The sequence below is a fragment of the Peromyscus leucopus genome, chromosome 14, assembly GCF_004664715.2.
Source record: "Peromyscus leucopus breed LL Stock chromosome 14, UCI_PerLeu_2.1, whole genome shotgun sequence".
In the NCBI taxonomy this organism is placed as follows: domain Eukaryota; kingdom Metazoa; phylum Chordata; class Mammalia; order Rodentia; family Cricetidae; genus Peromyscus; species Peromyscus leucopus.
The window spans coordinates 46,525,728-46,544,312 of record NC_051075.1 but is presented as its reverse complement, the minus strand read 5'-3'; the positions used below and the strand labels follow the sequence as shown (position 1 = coordinate 46,544,312).

At 42.1% G+C, this 18,585-nt stretch overlaps 1 protein-coding gene and 1 long non-coding RNA gene across 5 annotated transcripts in view; one reads left to right on the top strand and one right to left on the bottom strand.

Annotated features, from left to right (window-relative positions):
• LOC114697764 overlaps positions 1-18,585 on the top strand; it is a 49,168-nt gene that overhangs the window by 3,391 nt on the left and 27,192 nt on the right. The window contains exons 2-3 of one of the 2 annotated variants that reach the window (XR_005092759.1): positions 11,688-11,772; positions 14,484-15,166. This is a non-coding gene — a long non-coding RNA (uncharacterized LOC114697764). Of the gene's footprint in view, positions 1-11,687; positions 11,773-14,483; positions 15,167-18,585 lie in introns of those variants that run through there. The other variant, XR_003735232.2, reaches the window with a different exon arrangement.
• Positions 10,182-18,585, bottom strand: part of Fam71d (family with sequence similarity 71 member D) — a 35,326-nt gene continuing 26,922 nt past the window's right edge. The window contains exons 6-8 of one of the 3 annotated variants that reach the window (XM_037210658.1): positions 15,168-15,196; positions 11,133-11,204; positions 10,182-10,298 (exon numbers count right to left, since the gene is read on the bottom strand). In XM_037210658.1, coding sequence (XP_037066553.1) covers positions 11,140-11,204; positions 15,168-15,196 — 94 coding nt within the window. In that variant the 3' untranslated portion in view covers positions 10,182-10,298; positions 11,133-11,139. Of the gene's footprint in view, positions 10,299-11,132; positions 11,205-12,052; positions 12,291-14,898; positions 14,977-15,167; positions 15,197-18,585 lie in introns of those variants that run through there. The other 2 variants (XM_028876099.2, XM_037210659.1) reach the window with 2 other exon arrangements.

Genomic DNA, 18,585 nt, shown 5'->3' with positions numbered 1-18,585 from the left:
GTCAGGCAGACAGCATGACAGGAGCTCTGAGGAGAGTCCCCCCCTCCCCCACGAGGCACAGTGGGGGTCCTTTCTTAGAGGTCTCAGAGGAAGATATAGGGAAATGGGGGAGGGCACATTTAGTTAAGGTATACCCGCTTGTCAGTAGCCTTCTGATGTTTGGCAGCCTGAGCATTTAAACTTTCTTGAGGAAGTGGGAATTGAATTAGGACGTCTGCTTTTCTCCTGTTATCAGGGCACCTGGGGAGTCTGTTAGGGAGTTGAGGATTCACAGACAGGCTCTAGGTAAGGTGCTTGCCATTTCCTTTACAAGGTGGGTAAGAAAAGAGGCTACTGCAGGTAGATGTGGCTTGATTAGCTCTTAGCTTGAAACCCAATACCTCCTCGATCCAAGCATCCCTTAATTGTGCCCAAGCAGCTAGGGACCAAGACTTTACCACATGACCCCTTGCGGGGGACACATCATATTTAAAACACAACAGACATAAGCCGTTTGTCAAAATTTGAATGACAAGTATACAGAGAATAGAAGTCTGGGTTTATTATAAGAATAAAAATAAGAAATAACCTCAGTATAAGATGTTCAATATTTAGGATATAAGTCATCCGTCACACTTTCTTAGTGGCCCTGTGGCAAGCTGAGGACATTTAGCTAAATAAAGCATGCTCCATGAGAAATTTTATGCCGGAGAGAGAGGAAGTAGGTAAATTTGGAACTTTGAAATTTTTCTGATGAAGCTATCTATGTTCAAGACTGAGTTTCAAAAAAGCAAGTCAAGTCTGTTCTTAAAAGAGATTTGCAAAATTACACTTTTTCCCTCATCAATTTCCCAATCAAATTTGTTTCATTTGCATGAAAAATATCAGCTACTACTTTAGCTTTTGTTAATATGTGAATGTCTATGAATAGGTCTGAGTAATACGTGACCCGAGTCTTCTATTCGGAACTCATGTTTGATTAAAATTTAATCCCATAACTGTTTCAAACAGTGTTTGTGTCTGGTGTGGTGGTGTGGCCTACACGTCACAGCTGTTTGGGAAGTCAAAGTAAAGGAGATCACTTGAACCCAGAAGTTAACACCTGGGAAAGGCAGACAGACAAGCAAAACTCCAAACAATGCCTAGCTAGTAGGGGTAAGAGCATTCTTAGTTGGTGTGAGATTCTTGGTCCCATCTCCCACAGCAGGAATGTGATAACAGAGTTGGAACAAAAGCAACATGGCGATTACCATGTGAAAGAAGGCAGTTTTCTGGGAAAGACTGGAACCCCTTCCTTAGCCTGACATCATCTATGAATAAAGTTTGTGTGAAACAAAGCCCCAAAATACAAGCAGGAGGGAGCAGGGCAACAAAAGACAGCTGGCCAGATGCTTCTTGAGCACTTTCCTCTGCTCACCAGTCTACTTGGTGCTTGGGGATGCCTTTTGCTTTCTTAGTAAACCGTTTCTCTTCCACACCTAACTAAAAGGCAGGGCCTTTTCTCGGTCTGCTCCTGGTGGCTACAAAGATTCCACCTAACAGTACTATGCTTTTCCCTTAAAGGTCAAGAAATTTCTCCTGGAGCTCCCCTTGAGTCAGTTTCTAAATTCTTTTGTTAAGGAGACTAAGAATCCCAAAAGGGAACCCCAGTTTCCCTGGTTATAGCCATAACAAAGCCCAGTATTTGTCCATGCTTTGTCAGTGTTTCCAGTCTTAGCTACTTTGTTAAGGTTAGGCACTGGCGTGTTTGGATCTTCATCTGGGGTTGATGTTTTCTGTTTTCTCCTCTATTTTTGTGTATGTTTGGTTTTAATTATTTTGTGACTTATTTTATGACTGATCATTAAGATCTTCGAGAGGAACTGGATGCCACATTAGCTGAATGCCTTGTTCCTTCACAGACCCCATGCCTAAATCTGTGACAGACGGTTTTTAGGTGTCTGGTTTGCCCAGCCAGGTTGTCTTAGCCTTGGCATTCCAGTAATACTTCCTCTTCAGCGTGGCTGGGTAGCCACCTCTGCATGTTGACTTTTGAAGGCAGTAGGCCTTAAGGCCGCAGTGGCAGCGTGTATTGTGTCTGATTGCCATGTTTTCCAAACGATGACATCGCCCTTCCTCTTCCTGCTGCTGCTGCCAAGACCAAGGATCCTCTGCACTCTTTAAACGTGGTTCTCTTCCTGTCTCGTTGGCACATCCTTTGTTATCTGTTTTGTATCCTCCACTGGTAAGTTCTGGGGTGTCCTAGAGTTCTGACATAGAACAGTTCACTTCTCTATGGGTTTGAATCGCAGTTACACAACTCACCATCCAAGCAGAAGAAAGTCATTTAATTTCTCTGAGATAAAATGAAAGTGAAAAGAATAGGTCTCTTCTACACTGGTTATGAAGATTAAATGAATTTATGTGACTAGTCTTTCTCTGTCGCACCTGCCAGCTCCCAAATAACCACTGGAGACGTCTTTTTATGAAAGCTTGGCCTTAGCTTAGGCTTGTTCCTAACTAGTTCTTATAACTTAAAAGAACATGTCTTTTACTCTACGATCTTTTGTTTTTTTTTGTTTTTTTTTTTTTTTTTTTGGTTTTTCGAGACAGGGTTTCTCTGTGTAGCTTTGCGCCTTTCCTGGAACTCACTTGGTAGCCCAGGCTGGCCTCGAACTCACAAAGATCCGCCTGCCTCTGCCTCCCGAGTGCTGGGATCAAAGGCGTGCGCCACCACCACCCGGCTACTCTACGCTCTTTTATATGGCAGTTACCTTTACTCTATACTGCTCATCCTGTTTCCTCTGCATCCCGACTGGCAACTCTGCCTTTCTCCTTCCCTGAGACCTCTCTGTCCCCAGAAGTCCCATCTAACTTCTTCTCGCCTCGCTATTGTTCATTCAGCTCTTTATTAAACCCATCACAGCGACACATCTTCACACAGTGTAAAGGAATATTCCACAACAAATTTATATGTGTAAAATGCTTAGAGCAGTGCCCAGATACTGTGCATTATTTTTGGTAGTTGGCTTCCTGTTTCTGTGTTACTGGGGATCAAAAGACAAGGCTATGTGCATAGGAAATTGCTCTACCATTGAACTACATCCCTGGCCCTATCATCATATTATTTAGTCTTGATGATTTTATATGATCTCATGGCTTCAGGTGTTATCTAAACACACTAAACTTGTAAACTTCAAATATGTGTAGTCTACAATACTACCCTAAAGCTGCAGATCATTTATTCAGTTGGCAGCTCAGTATCTTTAGTTGAAATTCTAACAAGCATTGAAAATTTAATGTGAAAATCATTTTTTGTTTAGTTTCTATGTGTCCAGGCATTCTTTCACATGTATGTAGAATCCATCATGAGATTCTGTTATATCAACCTTCAGAAGATACTCAGCCCAAGCTGGGAAGACAGCTCAGGGGTAAAGGTGTTTACCACCAAGCTTGACACCCTGAGTTTGATCTCTGGGACACTTATGGGGGAGAGAGAGAACCAGCTACCACAGAGTAGTCCCCTGACCTCCACACGTTCACTGCCACACATATGCAAGGGCAGCATGCACATACACAATAAGTAAATAAGTAAATGCATCTATTTGGAAAAGCTATCTAGGTTCCAATCCTGGTGTTTCCAGTGTACTCCAAACCACCATCCTTCGCCTGGATTACTACAAGTGGCCTCCTCCCATCACTATTTTCTCTTCTTGGTATAGCTGCCAGAAAGCTAAATAATGATGAAGTCAAGTCACTGTGCTGCTCAGTACCCTCTGGGTCAATATCATCTTTCTTTCCCTGACTTCAGCTCTTAACTACCGTTCCCCTTTCTCATTTCACATCAAACACAGCTCTGCTCCTGCTGCTCCTCCTGTTCCAACAGCTTCTGTTTCAAAGCCTTTGCATTTGATGTTTGCTGTGCTTGAAGTTGTCTCCCCAAGACTGCTTCACTTCATTTAGGTCTCATTTCAGATGTTCTCAGTGAGGTCTGTTCCACACTGGATAAACAGCAACGTCTTCTACACTCTATCTCCTAGTACTCCCTTTTTAGTATCCCCGCTACTCTATTTTTTGTTATACTTATTCACCACCTGATGTACTGTATATTATCTTGTCTCCTCAAACTTGACTAGTAAGCTCTATAAAGACAAAGACTTTATTTTATTCATGATTATCTATTTTTAGATTTCTATACGTCTATTATAGTACCTGATACATACATAGTACTTAACAAATATTTACTGGATAGATGTGAATGAATGACGTAGACATGAGTAGGTAGAACAGAGATAATGAGTCAGAGACAAACCAACTTTGTCATGTGTTTAGCCTGTGATTATCTCATTTCATAAAAAAAATTCTACATGAGGGTGAGTGCTTCTCTTTCCTGCTTCTTCCATCCAAGTGGCAGGAGGTAGATGAGGGTAGACAGTGGTAACTAAAGAAAACTATTTATACTTTCCTTCCTCGTTGCTGTGTTCCATGGGTTACTATAGCTGCTATAATTCCTTATTTAATTGGTATAGCCAAGAATTAGAAACCAAAAAGTCGCTTCCCAAGATAGAACAGATGACGAATTACTTGCACTTAGCTTGAGCTCCAGAGCTTCTGCAAGTTTCTGACAAGCGACACTGTCTTGTTTCTAGTACACAGCAGCTCTAAAGGCTTACAGTGTGGAGTCTCAGTAGCTGCGCTAGTTCTGCTGTCGTGAAACGGACAGGGGAAGTCAGGCCAGCTGTGAACTTGTGATGGAAATTACACACCAGGCATAAGAAGCAAATCTGCCCAGACCTTGTTCAAATCTGCCAGTGGACGCTGATAGTAGACTTTACAAACTTCTCACTGGAAGTCCTGACTTCCCGAGTGAGGGACTCCAGAAGAATGCAATAGGTATTGGCCCTCACTGGGTTTTTTAAGTGTGTGGGTGGAATGGGAGACCAGAAACATCCAAGTGGTTCTCTGGAGAGCTATTCCTAGAACCACCCAGAGAAAAGGACACCCTTTCCTCTTTCCAGAGTAATCTTTAGAGGAATGTTTCAAAGCATACTTGGGACTTTAAACTCTTTAAATCAAGTAGATGTAAACAATGTGTAGCTCCTGCTGGAGCTTAACTAAACAAGTACCTGGAGAAAGCTTTTAGGTCTCCTGGCCCCTGGGTAACATTTTAAGCAAACACAGGAAAGCAGACAGTCTCTCAGTCCTTTCATCTCAGGTCAGGGCATCAAGAGTGGAGAACAAGTTGGCACCAGCAGTGAAAATGCATTAATTCCCCACTTCTTTTAGACTATATATGTGTGTATGTATGTATGAATACACACAAATCTTAATAAAATGCACAGATTTGCTTTCATGAAGACATGGACAGATAGCATTATTTCATAAAGTATCTGAAGTGTCCATACAAAATATAGACAAGTTCTGGCAGTAAAATTAGGGATCAATTTTGTGATTCACTATTGTACACAAATGTAATCTCTTCATTTGTGTGTGTGTGTGTGTGTGTGTGTGTGTGTGTGTGTGTGTGTGTGTGTGTCAGAAACCAGAAGTGAGTTTACTGGGAGGCTCTGGTTTATGGCTTTTCCTGAGGTTATAAATCAGGGTGGCAGCTGAGACAGTAGTCATCTGGAGGTATACTGAGACTTAAGGGTGTCTTTCAAGATGGCTCACTCTCATGGCCATTTACTATAGGCATCTTTTCCTGTTCATTTGGCTCTCTCTTTGGGTGGTGACAGCTGTCTCACCCCAGAACAAAGGATCCAGGGGAGTGACCAGAACAGAAACCATGGACCTTTTTATGATTTAATCTCCAAAGCCAGGCACTAAATCACTAAATCTCACCCATACTCAAGAGAAAGGGGTAGACTCTGCCCTTGAGGAAACATCAAGTATTTGTGACCATATTTGGGGGCTGTGGTTGGTTGGTCATCTGGCTTGATTTGTTTTTGTTTTTTTGTACTTGTTAGACATGATTTACCACTAAGCTACACACCCAGTCCTGAGGAATATTATTTTATCTGTGACCTTGAAACATTTTATTGCCCAAAGGGCAACCACTGGGATTATATAGATAAAATCAAATACCAGCAGACCATTACTACAATCTAGGCTTTTGTCCATATTCATGTAAATAACTTATATCATCTGCTTCCATCCCAGTCTCCACCCAACTGTTGACTATGAGTCTCCAAGAAAATCCTTACCATTCCTCTCTCATGAGTAGTACAGGAAATGGCACACTCCCATGACAAGATTACTTTATACCCACTGCTAAGCATTTTTGATATGGCACTCTTTTAAAAGGTATCCTAAGTCCAAGTAAACATTTAAACCTCAAAATTCAAAACTCGTAGTGGGCGGCGGTGGAGTACTCGGGAGGCAGAGCCAGGTGGATCTCTGGGAGTTTGAGGCCAGCTTGGTCTACAGAGTGAGTTCCAGGACAGGCATCAAAACTACAAAGAGAAACCCTGTCTTGAAAAACAAAAACAAAAACAAAAAAATTGAAAATCTTAGTTGCCTGTGTCTTAGATTTAGTCTCTAGATAGCTTCAGTAGGTTCCTTTGGCCCCAGTTTCCTTTCAGGAATTTTCTGTTGATTTGTTTCCAATCAACTGTTAGCTGTAGAGACTGTCTCCTAAGCTCTACATTTTTGATGATATGTTTAAAGGAATAAGTGTCCCCCAAATAAATCTCTTCTTGAGACAGACTCTTTATACTATACAATACATCCCTAGACTCATGTGATCCAAAGCTAGGATTTCACCACTATGCACACCTGTGATGAGGTTTAAAAAATATTTTGATAATATGCATGTGAGGGTTTTGCCTATATGTATGTCTGTGCACCACATGTGTGCCTGGTACCCGCAGAGGTCGTAAGAGGGTATTGGATCCCCCTGAGACTGGATTATGGGTAGTTTTGAACCACCATGTGGATGCTGAGAACTGAATCAGCGTTTTCTGAAGGGCAGCAAGTGTTCTTATGTGTTGAGTCATCTCCCTATCCCCTCTGATAATTATCTAATTCACACATAAAAGGAAAAGCAGCAAAAACTCCGTTGATTATATAGTCCATAGCGTCGGTAGCTCTTCACTCGCAGGCTATTGGGGAATGTATTCCAAGCTGAAACCTCAGACTGGGAATCAACCCCTCCCTGCCATCGTGGGAGTATTTCCCGGAGTGGAGCAGGTAAACAAGTACTCTTTCTGTGTCACAAACCCCTGTGAGATAGCACAGTGAGATAACATTATTAAGAGCAAGCGGGTTTAGGTGTATGTGTACTTTTGTTCTTTAAGCCTAATAAAACTATGTGCTGGGGATTGGACTTAGGGCCTCAGGCATGCTAGGCTCTACCACTGATTATATTTGTGTGTGTGTGTGTGTGTGTGTGTGTGTGTGTGTGTGTGTGTGCTTTCAGTCACTGTAACGAAATAAATGAAAACATAAACTTTGGCTCACAGTTTTAGTCTGTGGTTGCTTGAGGCCTGTGGCAGGACAATACGTTGTGATGAGAAAACACAGGAAGCAAAGAGAAAAGGGGGAGGGGAATAGAGTGACAGTATCCTCCTGAAGGGCACATCCTATCTCAGTTACTTTTCTGTTGCTGTGACAAACACCGTGATACTTAGCAAAGAACATATTTAATTGGGCATATGGTTCCAGGGGGTTAGATTCCATGATCACCATGGCGGGGAGCATGGCAGCAGGAAGGCAGGCCTGATGCCGGAGCAGTAGCTGAGAGCTTATGTTTGATCCACAAGCAACAGGTGGGAGGCAGAGACAAAGAGCTAATTGGGAATGACTTGGTCTTTTGAAACCCCCAAGTCTGCCTCTAGTGACACACCTCCTCCAACAGGCCACACCTAATCCTTCCCAAACAGTTCTACCAAATGGGGACCAAACATTCAAATATATGAGCATGTGGGGCCCATTCTCATTCAAACCACTACAACTCACAATGATCTAATTAATTTCCTTCCACTAAGCCCCGCTATCTGAAAGCTAGGTACCTTCTAGTCATGCCAAAACCTGGGGCCAAGTCTTCAATACGTGGGCATTTGGAGGCCATTCAAGATCCAAATTATAGAACTTCGTTAGTTTAGTGTATAATTATATTTTGACTTAAAAAACCAACTTGTCAAGGTATAACTTAAATGACTTTAAAAACATTTTAAAATATTTTTATTGAAAAATATATATATGGAAATAACAGCCACTTCAGTCAAGAGACAGGATATTCCCATGTCTTCCAAAAGTCCCCTGATCTTTCCAGTCATTGCCCTCCTAGCCAACTGTGCCCCGGATAGCCACTGACCTAGCTCATAAGTGAGTTGTTTTCCAAATTGTCTTTTAAATCACATTGTGTATTCTTTTACTCTCTGGCTTCTTTCATTCAACATGTTTCTATGACTGCTGTGTTGAAGCATTTATTACTGGTTTGTTTCTTTTGCTTGCCAAGTGGTATTGCTGTATGGACATACCACAATTTGTTTAACTACTCATCTGTTGATGGGTAATTGGGTTGTTTCCAAGTTTTTTCTGTTATGAATAAACCACTGTGATCATTCATGTATAAGCCTTGTTTTGAACTATGTCTTGTTATGAACATGCTTTTCATTTTTCTTTGGTCATCTGATAAGAACATCTTAGCTTTGTAAGAATCTTCTGAACTAGTTTCTAAGGTGCCTGTACACCGGTCTTTTGAAGGACTCTCGTTAGTAATAGCCAATCATAGTTAAGACTGTCTCCCCTGATTTGTCACAGACAATCTATATCAAAGAAATAGTTTATAAAGGAGACGTCATTTCCTGCTTGCAAAGTGTTTATGTGTACTTCAGATGGTAGCACACCCCCAGTGACAGTCTCTTCTTAATTCTGTGGAAATCTTTTTCCTCATGTGGAGGTGGGGAAGAAATTCTTTTTCTCTTTGGAGCAGCAGGTAAAGGGAGACAAATCCCCTGGTCTGTGAGCCAAGCATGGGTAAAAGATTTTTCTCTTAAGGGGTACTGTTAAATGGAAATATACACGAGTGTGAATTATATTTTCTTTTAGCTTGGCTATAGAGCTCCTCATGTTCAAATGATATTTCTACCATTTTCTGGGTGTACCTTCAGCAAATATCCTCCAAGCTTCATTTTGCCATCTGTAACTAGGGGAGACAACAGTACTCTATGGATTTCTATGCAGATTAACTGTAGAATGACCAGCAGGTTTCAGAACGTAATGAATTGGTAACTGTATTTTAATGTGTAGAGTGTTTTGCCTGCATGCATGTATATGTATGTGTACTTCATGCATGCTTGGTGCCCATGGAGGTCAGAATGATGTCAGGTCCCCCAGAACTGAAGTTATAGATGGTTGTGAGTTGCTGTGTAGGTGCAGGGAACTGAACTCAAGTTTTCTGCACGAGCAACAAGTGCTCTGAACTGCAAAGCAATCTGTCCAGCCCCTAGATGGAAACTTAAAAAAAATACCAACCATTCTTCAGACAGGGATTGTCTATAGTTTCCTACTTTTCCTCTTTGGCTTTGGGGTTGTGGGTATTACAGTCAGGGTCTTCTTGTGCATGCCAGGATAGGCAAGTGCTCTACCACTGACCTCCATGCCCAGTCTGTGGTTTCCTTTAAATGGAGTTTCTTAAAAATCTGGTTGAAGGCTTGGTGGCGGTGGTGCATACCCTTAATCCTAGCACTCAGGAGGCAGAGCCAGGCGGGTCTCTGTGAGTTCGAGGCCAGCCTTGTGTACAGATCGAGCTCCAGGACAGGCACCAAAGCTACAGAGAGAAACCTTGTCTCAAAAACAACAACAACAACAAAAAAAAAAAAAAAAAAAAAAAAACTGGTTGAAAATGACACTCAGTAAATTGTCACTTAGTATTATGTATTGCCAAATTATGAATTCAATAAATACTAGTTAGCACCAAGTATTCACTAGAACACAGATATGCAAAGAACACAGTCTTCACCATCAGTGACCCCACAGCACCCAATGCAGGAAATGGAGGGGGGAAACATAGTGTAACCATGATGGAAGTAAAAGCCACAGAGAAGAGCAACTTTTCCTAAGAAGCCCAAACCAAAGACGCCTTTAATTTATTTATAAATTAAAATCCTTGTAATTTTCATAGCTCCTTATCTTCTTTTAAAATACATATCCACAAACAGGAAAAAAAATCCACACCTAAAAATAGGATTTTAGAAATTAGGTGGCATAGATTTGCATTCTGAGTGGTTAGTAGTAGTCTTTATTTCTGCCACATAAAAGATACTGCTGTTTTCCTCTTGAAGAGATCGCCTTTTCCTGAGTTGGGCTTTGTTTTTAGTTTAGTAGTTTGTACTGATCTGACAAAAAAACCCCACAAAAGTCAGTTTATTTCAAAGGTCTGAAATGCAAAATGTATACTTACATACAAAATGTCCTAAGAGGTTTTACTTCTAAGTGAAAGGCTAAAAATTAATACAAAGAAGTGAATAAAAGATAAAACTAGAACTGGAAAGATAGCTTAGTTAAGAGCACTTGCTGCTCTCACACAGGACCTGGGTTCAGTTCCCGCACCCACATGGTGGCTTATAATTGTGTTATACATTAGATAGTATGATCTACTATACCATACTCCAGTTCCAGGGAATCTGATGCCTTCACTCAACCTCCAAAGGTATGGACATAGTGCACATCCATGCAGGCAAAACACGCATACACATAAAATAAATAGGTCTAAAAATTAATATTAAAATGAAAAGTGAAACTAAGGGCTTGGGATGTAGATCAGCAGTAGAGAACTTATGAGTAAGGCCCTGGGTTCATCTCCAAGTGCCACTAAAAATCAAAATGGTACTAAAAGTAAAAATAATAAAACTATTTATAATGACGCATTTCTTCATAACAGAAAAAAAAAGTAAAGATCTGTGCACAGACAAGGTGTCTTAGGTCAGGTGCATGCTGGCAAGCCTGGCAACCCGAGTTCAGTCCCTGGGACGTGCACAGTACTCAGGGAGAATAACCCCATGCAGTGGCAGCAGAGGGCAGTTCTCTCCCAGTTCCTCACCAAAGCCCCCTGCTGTTGGGTAACTTCACCTCTCGTTATTTCTGTTGTAGAAATAACGAGAGACTCGTGTTAAGAGTAAGGTGCCATGCCTACCATTTAAAGCTACAGCCTGAGCAGATTGCAAACTCACCTTTAGGTCATCCGATAGGCTTCTCCAGCGACTGTGACTTTTTCTGTTTTACGTGTCTTCTGTACATTCCCCCTGAGAAAGGGGGAGACAGATGAGGTACCAGGTCGAGGAGATTAGAAGAGGATTTGACAGGAGGAGAGAGAGCCAGGAGGGACGAGGAGCCAGAGTGAGGGGGAGTGGAAGAGATGTCATTGGAGGGAAGAAGGAGAGAGGAGGGCCAAAGACGAGAGAGAAGGCACACAAGGAGAAAACTTAATTGGGTCTCAATTCCAACCACGTTCTAAGCACCTCGCTCGCCCAGGGGCTCTGCTCTGTCCACTAGAGCTCACTGGTGGTTCACAAACCTGGTCCCTTCGGGGCCTTCCTCCCTTGTCCTTTAGTTCCGGTTTCACAAGCAGGGGACGAACGTGGCCACTTTTAGAGTTTGATTTGTAATATTGAACAGGACGATGAAAAAAGAAGCAGGCGGGTGGAAAGGAAACTGAGTATTTCATATATGATTTCCCTCTCATTTCTCAAACCTTTATCTTTGGTTTCATTTTTTTTTCCATCTAGGAAAATTACTGTGGCATCATCATAGAAAAGTCTGGGCTCTCTACAAAGAAATCAGAAAAGGCTGGGGAGAATGAAGCCTTGAAAGGTAAGAAATGAAAAGTCAAGAAAGGAGAGAGATGGACTCGGGTCAGAGCAACAGGTCTAGCTTGGGATCTGCCCTGTCATTCCCCGGCCTTGCTTATAGAAACAGTGCATTTGAAAGTGCCACTTTCCATAAAACATTGTGCAGAAAGAAGAGAAAGTAACCCCCTTCCACTGCAGAGGTGTATGGGGGATGAATCGGATGTCTCTGTCCTCAACTAGCACTTCCTGGGAGCTGGGAGCGGGAGAATCAGACGACTTTGCACTACGATTTATTTTCCTTCTTTGGGCAGCATTATTATTTCTGGCCTTACCTAGAAATTAGGATTACAGACACACTTTTAATCTTCGTGCAGCCTGAATTTAATAGCGTGGAGGTTTAGGGTGTGGTAGTCTTTGCTTTCCTGAGGTGAAGAGTATTAACAAGTGGTAAGAATGTGTGGGAGGGAAACGCTAGTCAGAGGAGCGTGAAAAGGGGGAAAGAGACGCTAATCAGGGGGAAGACTGAAAAGCTGTGCAAGCCTGCGAGAGGATGACGGGAGGACAAGGACAGGAAAGGAGAAGGAAAGAAAAACAGGAAAACAGTTAACGCCACGAGGTGCACTGTGCCACGCCCGGGATTGAGCAAGCTCCAAGTGGATTTGTGCTACTCCTGCGATGACCGTGGCTAGTCCCCAGTGCCCAAGACACCCACTCCAAGCTGCCTGCTAGCCTTCCAGAAACGGGCTGTCAGCAGCCCCAAATTGCCAGCCTTTAGAAGAGTAGCTGTCGAAATGCCCTCCTCAGCCCAACAGCCCAGCCATACACACAGAGACAGGGTAAATGGCGTATTCATGTCACAGAGAAAGGACCGTTAGAACCAAAGCCTGGGACTCGGACTTAACATCAGTGTGCAATTGCCCCTCTTCGGCATCCTCCATATTCCCCCCCAAATTGTCATTCTTGTTCTTTGTCTCTGTTGTTCCTACACATCGATAGAATAATTCTCTGTGTGTGAGCACACACATGTGTGGTGGGTGTACATGATTGTGTGCACCTGTACACATGTGGAGGCCAAAGGACAACCTTAGGGGTCTCCTCGGACCCGTCCATCTTGGTTTCAGAGACATGGTTTCTCAGGGCCTGGGGCTTACAGACTCAGCTAAGCTGTTCAGTGGCCCTCTAGGGTCCTCTGGTCTCTGCATAGTGCTGGGATTGCTAGTGTGCACTGCTGTGCCCAGCTCTTTAGGAGGGTGCTGGGGGTTGAACTCACATCCTCACGCTTCAGCCCTTCAGTGCTGACCTACCTATCTCTCCAGACCCCTCAATAAATCATCATCATCATCATCATCATCATCATCATCATCATCGTTGTTGTCACCGTCATCCCACCATCATTGGTAGTACACACTAACTGTATAGAATATGTAAGGAACTCTTTCTGACTACATATATACATCCTTGTTTGAATTCTGACTGCTTCTTACCTGTCCAAGACCGTTTGGCACCCTCCACCTTGATTGACAGAGAGCTTCCTACCTGGCCTCTCTGTACCCAGCATCCTCTAGCTTCTCAGAGATTTGTCAGTAGAGAACTGTTTTAAAACACAGCAATGACTTTACCACTTCTCTATCATTCAGTGACTTCTCTTTGGCTAACACAGGTAACCTGCCTGCTATTTCTGTCTAGCCTCTCCTGAGTTTGCCAAAGTGCTTCATATAGAATACATAAGCATTACATGCTTGTGCAGTTGCAAAAAATAATTGAGTTTGTACCAGAAGACATAGTAGCGGAAATACTAGTCACATGTAAGATGAAGACAACTATATTAGTGCCCTGCATGAGCTAGACACATCCATAGGTGGCTAGCAAATCCCTCGTACATTGCACTACCTCTATCTCTGTGTTTAGTGACAGGTTAGTCATGATTATTAGCAGTCGGGCTGCCATCAGGTGGAGCTTTGTCTTTAGCAAACAAGGCAGTGTTTACTTTTACTGGGTAACTCTGGAGTTTTAGGTTGGCTCCTTTATAAAATATAGTTTGCAGTAGAAGTTGATAGGTAAAGAGTCTACAAACTAAAAGGTGTATCTTGTGTTTTCTTTTTTAAAAGATTTATTTTTAATCATGCATATATATGTGTGCATGTCTGTGAAAGTATATACCATTTATGTGTGGGTGCCCATGGAGGCCAGAGGTGTCAGATCTCCTATAGCTTGAGTCACAGACGGTTGAGAGCTGGCTAACCTGGGAGCTGGGTGGGAATCAAGTGGGATCCTCTAAGAGAGTAATACACGTTGGTAACTACTGAGTCATCTCTCGAGCCCCTGTCTTGCATTTTCTTTATAGAAGCACGTTTCTCTACGGTGTTCTCAGGTTCAACACTATAGATTGGAATACGGATCCCACGTTGTGGTGAAGCCCAACTGATATTTTGGATACTGATACCGATGAGAATATATAAAGACAAATCCCATTTGTGTAAAACTCTATACTATATTGGGCTGGAGAGGTGGCTCAGTGACTAGAACACTGGCTGCTTTTTCCAGAGGACCTGGGTTCAGTTCCCAGCACTCACTTGATGGATAGCAACTGTTACTCCAGTTCCAGGGCACCTGATACCCAAATATGCATGCAGACAAAATATTCATACATATAAAATAAAATAAATCTTTAAAAAAGTTCTATCTACCCTATAATCATCTTTTCCTTTCTTTCTTTCTTTTTTTTTTTTGTAGGACTCTTAAGTATGACCAGAAATGTCTTCAGCTATCCTTGTTTTTTGTATTATTTTTCCTCTCCACTTAAATCAAGTTAAATATTCCTCTGTGTTCTATCCAGCATATTCTTTTCTGAGTGTGATGTAGGTGAGGCTTATTCCAGCTCACAGGTTAGAGTGGCTTAGAGGTGAGTCAGCAGACAGTAAAGGGCAAGGCTTCCGTGTTGGCCTGACAACCTCCTTGTGCAGTGTTTGTTGTTAGAAGTTAAAGATTCCTTAAGACATGGGACATGTTAAGAAGAAATCCCTGTACCCAGACGTTAATGTTACTCCACAGTGAGTGTTAGGCTAAAGACATAAATGGGAGAGCAGAGGAGCTGAATGATTTTTAATTTACCAAAAATGTTCCCCATACAGATCTGCAAGGATGGGATGTCCTCTTACTGCTGTGGGTTGGATTCCGTCTGCAGAGCTTTCCTTAGAGTGGTTCACGCCTGATTAGACTCAGGGACCTGGGGAGTCAGAGTGACAGGCACACCTGGGAGAATCCGAAAACGGGCTTGGAAGTCTCTCTCCAGGGTGGAGTGTTTAGATTGGGAAGGCATCAGAAAGTCCATGCAACCCTTGTTCTACTGCTCTAAGAACCTGGCTGACTCCTCTACTGAAGAGCACAATAAAACATGTCTTGGAATTTGTTCCTTACCTGAAGTGTTTGAATCATTCCTTGTACTCCTGTAAAAATAAACAACATGTTTCAAGGAGTTGCCACCGTGACCACAGATATTTAGAAAAGAATGGCTGGGTCTGAGATCACTAGTCATTTTTCAAATGCTTTGTGAGTAGTAATGCACCTTGCTAGCAAGCCTAGACTTAGTGATTATGCCAAGGTAAGATTGTGTGTTTACAGGTTATTCAACTCGTAAAAGCCACAAAAATCAGATTGTATGTAATAGCATAAAGTCTGCTGCCATCTCCACCTGCCGCTGCTCGGCCTTCCCCTCCTGGAGTGCAAGAGTCTCTTTGATTTCGCTGCCCACGTCATTGTAGAGGTGATTATGACTCATGCGAGGGGTCAGGCAGATACTTTCACTTCAGGGTCTACAGTGGATCTTTCAGGATCTAAACTTAAAGCAGTAGTTCTCTGGAGTTTGCCAAAAAGGAGTCACATAGCTTGTGCCAATAGGTCAGATGACTTAGATTGAAGGCTGAGGCTAATGATAAAAACTGTCAAGAGACTGGGCAATACAAAGAGAATGTGCCTTACAAAACAGGTACAAATGACGGCCAATTATCCCGGTCAAAGCAAAGGGTCACAGCAGCACTGTTCTCTTTGTATGTGAGGAGTGTAAATTCTGGAAGACATCTTGCTACAGTGGAGAAAAGCCTAGTTCCTTCATCATTATCCCATATGGATTTAAATCGCTTACTTTGCATTTTAAACAGTAGTGACCCGAGAGGCACAATACACAGAAAGGCTGTGTTTGGCTTTTTAACACTTTTGCATCCTAAATCCAACAATTATAAATTATAAAATGTCCCTGAAATTAATGGTCTTAGGAAAGAAAAATAACTTATAGAATATATTCATCAACCTTAACCTTCCTGGCTAAATCCTAAAAATAGCCCTAGAATAAAGGTTAGGTGAATTCCATTCTGTTCTTAAAATATTACATCTTTCTTTCATAATTAGCATCTCAGATTAGAGGCTAGCTACTAATTATGTTCCTGGTGCAAACAGGCAGCAAAAAGGAACCCATGGTATATCAAAAATATTCCCCATGCATATATGTCCCCATGGGACAGACCTCAAGGGCATTATTTAGAATAGCAATTTAGTTTTGTTTTTATTTCCTTATTTATTTCTTCCCACTAGTTAGTAGATTAATGGTATAGGAAGTTAATGAGTAAAGCCTTAAAAAATTTAAATTTGCTAAATTATAGTATCCTTGTATCTTAAAATTCCATTACTTTGCTGCTTATGTAGGAATTCATATCATTTCTAACGATCATATAGTAAGGCTAACATAACCTAGCACATACTGAGTGCTTTTCTTCCTGTTACCTTTGTAAATTTTATTATTAAAAACAACAGCAAGAACAAACCAAGGGGGCTGGTGAGATGTCTTAGAGGGTAAAAGCACTTGCTGCTAAGCCTGAAAACCTGTTTGATCCCCAGGCCCACATGGTGGAGGGAGAGAACCAACTCCCACAAGTTGTCCTCTGACCTCCACACGTGCAGCCTCACACATTCATTCCCCATCCTACCCCCACTCATGAATAAACAAAATGTAAAAATTATTTAAAAGTAAAACAAAAATAATGCTGGGTGTGGTGGTATAGATCCTTGATCCAGAGACAGAGGTAGGTGGATCTCTCTTGAGTTCAGAGCTACATGGGGTCTACATAGCAAGTTCCAAGCTAGCCAAGTGTCTTAGGGTTTATGTTGCTGTGAAAAGACACCATGATCATGGCAACTCTTACAAAGAAAATCATTTAATTGGGATGGCTCGCTTACAGTTTCAGAGGTTCAGCCCATCATCATGGCAGGGAGCATGGCGGCATGCAGGCAGACATGGTGCTGGCTACATCTTGACTTGCAGGCAACAGGAAGTCAACTGAGACTGGGCGGTATCCTGAGCATAGGAAATCCCAAAGTCTGTCCCCACGGTGACACACTTCCTCTAACAAGGCCATACCCACTCCCAACAAAGTCACACCTCCTAATAGTACCTCCCCTCCCTATGAGATTATGAGGGCCAATTATTTTCAAACCACCACACCAGGATTACATAGTGAGACCAAATCTCAAACCAAACCAAACCAACCAACAATAACAACAACAACAACAAAAAAAAAAAAAAAAAAAAAAAAAAAAAAAAAACAAAAAAAAACTACCAGGACAAAACAATTAAGGGCTTGGGATGTAGTTCAAGGTGGAGAACTTGCTAACATGTACAAGGCCTTAGGTTCAGTCCCCTGAACTGAAGGAAAAAGGCAATTAAGAGCTAATGTAGGGACTAGAGAGATGGGTCAGCAGTGTGCATTACTCTTCCTGAGGCCCTGAGTTCAGTGTACAACACTCCAGCTCCAAGGGAGCCAATACCTTCTGCTAGCCTCCATGGCAATTGCACTCACATGTACATAACCCCACACACATACATGCCCAGAATTAAAAATATTTTCTAAAGAGCTAGTCTGATGCTAAGGGAATTTTAGAGCAATGAAATGATTCTTGTGAACATATAACCAAGGCTACATGCTACATACATTCATCAAAACCTATAAAATTTATACTATGAAATATGAACCTTTATGTCATAAAATGTAAACTACAGCCATTTAATAACAACATATCAGCATTGGCACATTGATTATAACATGTCAAGTAAATGAGGAAACTGGGTGTGGAAAGGAAGTAGCTGTGGTTCTAGCTGCTCATTTATTCTATAAATTGAAAGCTGCACCACACAATAAAGCCTGTCAATCAATTGTTCTAGACATGCAACAGTTTTCATGGCAAAAGGCAGAGAAAAGGGATGCTGATCTAATGGCCTCATGAGGTTAGAATTTTTGATTTATGGTGTTTGTGGACTATTAGTGGCTGGGAATAATTGTGTCGTGAGATGGAGTGAAATAGAAGGGTGTCGTCAGAGTGCCGGGGCCTGATCACTGGTTATTTAGGACAAATCTGCTAAATTGGATGGGGGTTCATTTTGATCACTGAAGGAAGACACCCAGGGTTTTCTATTAAGCCCACACTGGTGAGTAGCAGTGGGTGCTCTGTTCCCCACCGGCTGGCACTGCTGCTCTCCTGCATCCTGTATCCCTGACTTCCTTCTCTGTTGCTGACCAGTGGTGTCTGTTTCTCTCTCCTTTCTTGAGTGTCTCTTTCTCCTGGTTATTGTTTGTTTTGTTTTAGGCTTTTCCCCCTTTTCCTCCATCACACCAGGCTTACCAGTAGCCTTTCTGTAGTAAGTCCCAGGCTGACCTGAGCTACATATTGGGACTTTGTGCTAAAAATAAAAACAATCTAAAAGGTTAGGATTGTAGCTTAGTAGCAGAGTGCTTGCTCAGCAAGGAGAGCCTGTATTCAGTCCCCGATACCTAGAGTGGTAGATGCA